General features: G+C 42.9%; 1 protein-coding gene across 1 annotated transcript in view; it reads left to right on the forward strand.

Moving 5' to 3' along the window:
* Positions 1-4,394, forward strand: part of TCF7L1 (transcription factor 7 like 1) — a 67,082-nt gene extending 62,688 nt beyond the window's left edge. Inside the window, exons 10-12 of the mRNA XM_081171695.1 lie at positions 912-1,019; positions 1,965-2,025; positions 3,286-4,394. Coding sequence (XP_081027821.1) covers positions 912-1,019; positions 1,965-2,025; positions 3,286-3,725 — 609 coding nt within the window. The 3' untranslated portion in view covers positions 3,726-4,394. The remainder of the gene's footprint in view (positions 1-911; positions 1,020-1,964; positions 2,026-3,285) is intronic.
* The last annotated feature ends 3,463 nt before the right edge of the window (positions 4,395-7,857 follow it).

Raw genomic sequence — 7,857 nt, forward strand, 5'->3', positions numbered from 1 at the left:
GTTCAGGGAACCAAGCTGTTATAATGTTCGAAGTCCACCTTGTGGGGAAAGGCAGATTTTTGTCAGTTTGGCCGAGATGAAGACTTTGCATATAAGCCTTAGAGGTTTTGTGGAACAGGCCAGGACAGAGTCCCCAGGGGCAGGGAATCCATCGCAAGATGACTGAAGGAAGGGTGTGGAGGAGGCAGTGGACCAAAGAAAGAACCCGAAGGAAAACTAGGTGTGTGGGGGGGGGAGGGGGGAGAAACCTGAGGAAAATGGCAGAGGATGCTTGGAACTGGGGCAAATGGAAGCCCTGGAGAAACTTCACAGTATGGAAAGTCTAGAGGTCCTGTAGGCTATGGGTGGAGGGATAGGGGTGCTGTGGAAAATGTTAAGATGGGACAATGCAGGCAGGATTCTGAAAAGTAGGGACCTGTTACAGAGACCACATTGAAGAAAAGAGAGATCAAAGAGAATATATGACTGAAGCAATATTTCACAGAGGCCCTAGAGGCATGAGATGTGCATTGTCAGCAGGAAATATGTGGACAAGCTAGGAAGGCTGGGCACTGAGTTCCAGGGAGGCATATAGCTTCAGAAGGGCTCCTATACCTTTAAGAGTTGCACAGAGCAGTCATTCTACCAGTTCTTGCTGCACTGTTGTGATCTGATGATCCAGATGGAAAAGGGAACAAAAAAGCAGGGCAGAGGATGGCTTTCGTATATATATATTTTGGCTACAAGCTTCTAGTTAAACATGGTTGCTCATATGTAGGCCTTGAGCCAAACATAGCATATTGTTTCAAACTGTGTAGCTATGTAGAAAGGAAAGGAAAGTTTTCAGTCGTGTTTTTAGAGAGGGGAGGTGGCACCCCAAATTTCATTAGGTGACTTTCTACAGTATCTTTTCTGCTAACATCATACTTTAGTGGCATTCGCTGTCCCGTGAGGAGCAAGCCAAGTACTATGAGCTAGCCCGGAAGGAGCGACAACTTCATTCTCAGCTCTACCCAACTTGGTCTGCACGAGATAACTATGTAAGTTTATAATCAGGGATGTATGTATTCTGTTACAAAAAATAAATAATTGGCTCCAGGAAATCTATGTCTACCCCTTTGTGATCATACAAATTAAGCAGCATTTCATGGATTTTGTCACGGTTGTTGCTGCTGCTGCTGCTGTTGTTGTTATTGGAGAGATTTTAAAAAATGGGGAGAGAGAAGTGGAACAAGGAGAAAGCAGAGGAATGATGACAGTGTTAAAATAAGGAAATGGAAGTATGGGATTAGGTGGCCAATTACGGGATGGAATAGTAGCAGAGGGGGAAGATAACCCTTGCAGCCAGTTCTATTTTTCTAGAAAAAGAGGTGGTGGAACTCACCATGAACGACTCTCTTGTCCTCTTATAATGGCAATGGTGCCCACCTGAGATGTGCCGGAACTGAATTCCAGTGAGTTCCAGCTGGAAACAAAGCCTTGCTGGTAACCATCACCTCTAAGTGTTTGCTGAACACTTGCACATACGTTTCCAAGGGTTTTTGTAAAGGGATTAAGCTAACTACTTTCTAAGCATTTGTTTAATGTTTCCTTGGAACTCCACATTGCCGACTGCTATGACAAGGAACCGTTATCCAACTGGCAGCATGCATCTTGAAGAAATTGTCCTTGTGAAGAGACAGTTTCTTCAAGATGTATGCTGCCAGTTGGATGGCGGTTCTTTGTCATAGCAGTCTTCTTCCTATTTAAGCAAAAAACAGCTGGATTTCCAAGCATAATTATAACCAAAATAAATGTAGTTATGATAGTATGTAGACCTTCTTAATGGCCTAGTATTTCTCTCTGCTATCTTTCTTTACCTATACTCCACACTTGTTGTTTTTAAAATTCAAGTTTACAACTCAGAGAAACTCTGTACTAGTCTTATATATTCTTGACTTCCTTTCCTTTCCTTTCACAACTTTTTGTAAATTTATCCCTTTCAGGGTAAGAAAAAGAAGAGAAAAAGAGAGAAACAACCTCAGCAACAAATCCAAGAAACAGGGAGTAAGTACCAATGCCTTGCCCTTCTGTAGTCTGGCCCCAGTCCATAATGGGCATGACAGTTCTAATTTTCCCCTCACTGTGAAGGGAAACTGAGAGTCTGGAATTCCTAATATTTGCTACTGCTTGTCAGTCCCCTCTCCAATCCTTGTAAAATAGAAAATGAAGTGTAAATTACTCCCATCCTAGGACAAACACTTAAGAACAAGCATTATATAGCTTCCTTCTACACACAGGGATAGCAAGATGCCAATAGGATTATTAGAAAAGCAGATGGAGGAGGCAGGTGGAGAGGAGAAAAGAGTTAGCCGCTTATCAAGTCCGCCCCCCCCCCCTTGAATAATGAACAAGATATGCACTTAATATCAAATGGCTACATTTGAACTTTTGAACAGTTGCTCTCATTTTATCAGTAAGGGCTGCCACTTCCAAATAACTGAGAATCCAAAGAAACCAGATTTGAATGTTGTGCAGAAGCCGGTAATTCCAAACCTTTTAGAGTTCGTGCAAGAACTTCCAGGATCTGTACATTTTAAATTGTAGACAAAGTTTTAGCTTTTGTGAGAGCCAAATCTTGTGGTGCAAGCTTGCTTTCTCCTGCTCCAGAAGGTAGAACCCAAACCAATAAATTGAAGTTACAAGAAAGGAGCTTCCGACTAAACATTGGGAAGAACTCTCTGACTTTACGAGCTGTTCAACAGTGGAATGGACTCCCTCGGAAAGTGGTGGATTCTCCTTCCTTGGAGATATTTAAACAGAGGATGGATGGCTATCTGTCATGGATGCTTTAGCTGAGATTACTTCATTGCAGGGGGTTGGACTCGATGACCCTGACGGATCACTTCCAACTCTACAATTCTATGAGATAAAGCTAAGGAAACTCACAAAATCCCCAAAACTGTCTAGCATCCTTGAAGTTGAATTCAAGGGGCTTTCAGTGTGGCCTTCTAGAGAGTCTTCTAGTGTTGTGGATTGCTCTGATGCAAGCCAGTCCCTACACCGGTTTGCAACACTGCCTGGGAATGCCTTCTTTCAAATACAGGAAAAAGGCTTTTGTAGCAAAGGAACTTTCCCCCATCTAACCATTTGGCTACTTTTACTACCTGGCATTTATCTGCCGCTTAATCTAGCATTGTCAACACAGTAACGCATTTGGAATTGAACAGCCATATGTTGCTCATGGGGCAGCCACGAGCAAGTCACTGGGCGTGTAGGATAGAAATTAACCAATAAATAACCTTCTTTCTTTTTTGTCACTTACAGATTCTGTGGTGTCAAAGAGCAAGAAGCCTTGTGTGCCATACCTGCCAGCTGACAAATCCTGTGACAGCCCTGCATCCTCTCATGGCAGCATGTTGGATTCTCCAGCCACTCCCTCCACAGCCTTGGCATCACCTGCAGCTCCTGCTGCCACCCATTCTGAACAGGCTCAGCCTCTCTCCCTGACTACCAAGCCTGAAGCCAGAGCCCAGCTGTCTCTGCACTCTGCTTCTTTCCTGTCAAGCAAGGCTGCCTCCTCCTCTTCCTCCTCTAGCCTGACAAGCCAATCGTCACTCCTCTCGAGGCCCCTTCCATTTGCCTCCATGCCCCACGCCGCCCTCCTGACATCGCCTCCTTCCTTTGCAGCCATTCCATCTCCTCAAGCTGCCTTGGCTATGTTGCAGGCCCAGCCGCTCTCGTTGGTAACCAAACCGGCTGAATGAGGAAGAATTTCCACCCCGCCTCCCTGCTGAAGCCACAATTGAGATTACAAAGCAGACAAGCCATTATTGGTCAATATTTGACCCTTTCTGAACTCTTCCAGAAGGTGACTCTTGAGGAAGAAAGTGCTCTACTCTCAGAGTTGTTTTCAGTAGTCTATCTAAAGACCATTTTTTTATTTTTATAAAAAACAGAAACAAAAAAAACCCACAATTTTTTTTATGAAACCCTGAACAGGATGAAAAAGAAAGAAAGCCAAGCCTTATGTTCCTGTCAGAGCCCCCTGGGCACATGGACTTGTACAGATGGATCATCTCTCAACGGTGTTTGCATGTTTTGTTATATTGCTTTTACTATTCCCCGTTCCCTTGGCCAGGCGAAGTGTTGATTTTACCTACTTGCTCCAGCCATCCTGCAGTGCCATCCTTTTTGTAAAAGACTTCCAACATTTACTAGAAGACACAATACCAGATAAATACAGTGCCTCGCTGTCATGTTGAGATCTGCCCAGCCTTGGGGAGGCCCCTATATTTTTCTGGAGTGATCCGTGAAAATGGCAGGACAATCCACCCTGTTTCCTTACAGAATTATTTTGTGTAGCAGGAAGTAGGGGAAAAGGCTTTGGGGAATCGCCTGTTATTTTAACGAAGGAAAATAAATCTGCATCTTAATTTGCTGTGTGCGAGTGTTCAATGAGAAAGTGACATGAACTTGGAAGAATTTCCATCCTGTACTCTATTTGCATTTTAGGTGTAGCCTTGATTATTTTTATCCTGTGGACCACTGGCATTTTCCCTTCTTATTTGCTCTTCCTCTTCTAATATTCCACAACAGTTTTCTCTCCAGCATCTGCATTAGTCGTGTCGTAGAGAGATAATGGGTATTTGTCATATCCCTTTCCAGAAGTGATGAACCCCTTTCCCTTCATTCTCAAGAACCACAACTAGGTTACATCCTTCTCCCTGTTTGCTTTGGGCACCACTGTAAATCTCTCTTTCAAAGGCTACATAAAAGGAGAAAGAATTAGTAGAGAATAGGTGCAGTACCCAGGCATGTTTTGGAAAGGTTAGTCTTACCCTTCTAAAGGGTCACTGAATTGATTTTGCCTCCTGGTATTCCTGCAGTTTTTTTAGGAAGGACTAATGAGCCATAAAAAAAAGCTACAGCCAGGTTTGAACCAGTATGCACAGCACTAATAGGTATTTGCATTAGTTTACATTTTATTTATGTAAATAGGAAGATAATGAGCCTGAGCGGTCACCAAGCATTTGAAAGATAATGAGGCTCCAGTAACTACCTGGCAAGGCAGCCTTCTACTGCAAAGCCATAATAGTTTACCATATATGAACTATAACTAAGCCTTAAATAATATGTGCCACATTAGGGAATTTCTCATTTCACCCCGTTTTGCTTTAACTTGCATTAGTTACCCCTTAACATTCTTAGACAACATCTTTCATCATACAGACTTGAGTATTAAGCACAAAAAAGAGGATTTCCCTCATGCACACATATGCTGTTTCATTGGGTATTGGTAGATGTGATTTATTCTAGATTGTGACTACTCTTCTATCTTATTAATCACTAAATATGGTTACTCAGTTTATGTAATGTTCTCTTTAAAGAAAGAAAAAATGACTTCAATTTGAATTCCCACTCTTCTCCAACCCTAATAGTACGATCAAGTGAGTAATATATTGCATGTAAGTGCCCCTTAGTAAAATGACACATGCACACCCCACAGCCTAAAATTTATCTCAGTTGACTACAGAAAGTGTGAGTAATTGCATCTAGCCTGGAACTGGCCCAGTTTCTGCAGGCCCTTTTGACAAGCACCTATCCATTAATTACCATTCAAAGTTTGATCCATGGAAGTCTACAGAGGCTTATCTCTGATCTTAACAATGTAGTCCCGCAACTACAGTGCTGTAGTCTCGCAACTGGACAAAAATTACTACTTGAGTTCTTTAAATTAAAAAGTCATGTAGCTCGGTACCAAAGATGAATATAATTGATTGACTAGCATTTAATAGTTTGTTTGCTTTAAAAGCTAGGCTGGGTTAGTTCAGTGTAGCTCTTTCTTTCTCCTTTCAGCAATGTCAAGAAGTGCTTTCTGCGAGGTTCCCAGTGGCCTTCCATCCCAATACTCATCTGGTCCGCAGCTGCTTAACTGGAGGGCTAAAAGAAGGCTAGAGAAATGAAACTTAAGATTTGGATTCAGTCTGCACAGCATTTTAATTGCAGGCTGGGCCATGAAGAATTGCAAAGCAGGAGCATTTCATATGCTGTGACTTCCTTGTGCAGAAAGCACTTCCGTTTAGAAAGTGGAAAATGTATGTAGATTGCAGCATGGGGTGACTGCACATGTGTCTTTTGCAGAGTTATTGTACATGGGAAAATTGTAATTGGTCTTAGTGTGTGACACCTAGGGTCTTGAAATAGGGAGTCTGATAAGCAGACTCCAGTGCCTTGTTCTGCCATCAGAAGGCAAAGCTATTAGCCAGCTATCCATTTATTTACACCTGGGCATCAGCAGCTGCCCAGGTGATAGTGCTTCTACAGAGAGCGTTTGCCCAGTGGAAATCTACCTCATAGACTCTGTTTTGGCTCCTTTAAGCATGAAAGCAAACTGCTATCAGAATGTTCAAGGCTGCTTGCCGGCTCTTCCGTGTTAACGGCTTACCCACTCTTTATACTCAGTACTTTCCGCATTCCGCTACCCTCAATCTCTCTCTCCAGTAACGATCCACTCTTGGACCATCAGGTAACACATAGCTCCTTGCTGTATTTGTATGTAGCTAAATATGTGTGCTTGTTATGCATGGGGAATCTGCTGACATAGTACTAGAAAGTTGTACTAGAAAGTGCTTTCCATTTAGAAAATGTGCAGTGTTTTTGAAGGCTGTAGCAAGGTGAAAATCTACGATTGTGACACCCGGTAGTAAAGTATCACCTCTTCTACAGGCATTCCTGGCTAAAAGTGAGTACAGGTTTTGCGGGGAAGGGAGTAACCTTGTGGTCATTTTGCTCAAGTTTGCCTGTTGTGGGTGGGAGATTTGCAGTCCTTATGGCAGTTTTAACCCTCTGAAAATGAGCCTCACTTTTCACAACAGCCAGTTTCCTACTTGTCTACTGTGTGTGTCCCAGTAGATACCTGTTACCCTAGATAGAGGGCACATGCTGGACACACATGAGACCTGACTGGCCATGGCATGAGTCCCTCCCATGTTTTTCAGGTACGGTTCCACTTCTTTAATGTTACAAGATTTTGCAGGATTGCATTCTTGGCCATGTCGGGTGAATTGGCCTTACCACTTTTAATGAAATACTTTATTAGCCTGGCACTTTGGAAGGGCTGCAAATGGGCAAATATGATACTATAGCTACTTCTTTTATAAGGATATTTTTCCAAATTGCATTTCAGTGGCTTCTGCCAAGAATTTCGGTGTGCAAGCTTATGGCTGCGAGACTCTGAAACTCATTCTGTGCCAAAAGAAAGCCACTCCTGAAAGCTCTTCATGCTCCTAGAGCAAGACGAGACTTACCCAAGCCAGGATTTTGAGGTTGAAAAAGATGAGTGCTCCTTGCCAGTTCAGTTACACCAGGGGGAGAAAGCAGAGAGCACACTTGCATGTCAGGGCTTGTGATTTATTGCCTCAGAAAAGTACCTGATAGAAGAAAGAGCTGAAAGAGAGAGAGAAGGAAGGAAGCAGAATAACTTCGTATATCAGTAACTTGATCTTCAGTAAAAGAAGAAGAAACAAGCCAGGTCCAGAGGCAAAGGAACAAATTATCTGAATTTTCTACAGTGTCTCGGGATGCAGCTTTAAGAAGGAATCAAAACCTTGGCAAGAAGATCATCCAGCAAGCGCTACTGAAACTGTGTGTGTGTGTGTGTCTCCATCATTTTTATTTTTCCACAGAAAACAGGATTCGAGGGTTCCGTGTTGTTAACCGTTCAACAATGGCCTTTTTTCCTGAGAAGCACAAGTTGATTTTTATAAAGAAAAGAAAAGAAGAAGTCTTGTCTCAAGAAAACATTGGCTGTTTGGCAAGGAGCACCTGGGTCATGTGCAACCTCGCTCTGAGAACCCCAAGAGCTGCCTGCAGACAAGCAGCCTCTTGAATCAGATT

The sequence above is a fragment of the Podarcis bocagei genome, assembly GCF_964188305.1.
Source record: "Podarcis bocagei genome assembly, chromosome: 15".
Taxonomy (NCBI): domain Eukaryota; kingdom Metazoa; phylum Chordata; class Lepidosauria; order Squamata; family Lacertidae; genus Podarcis; species Podarcis bocagei.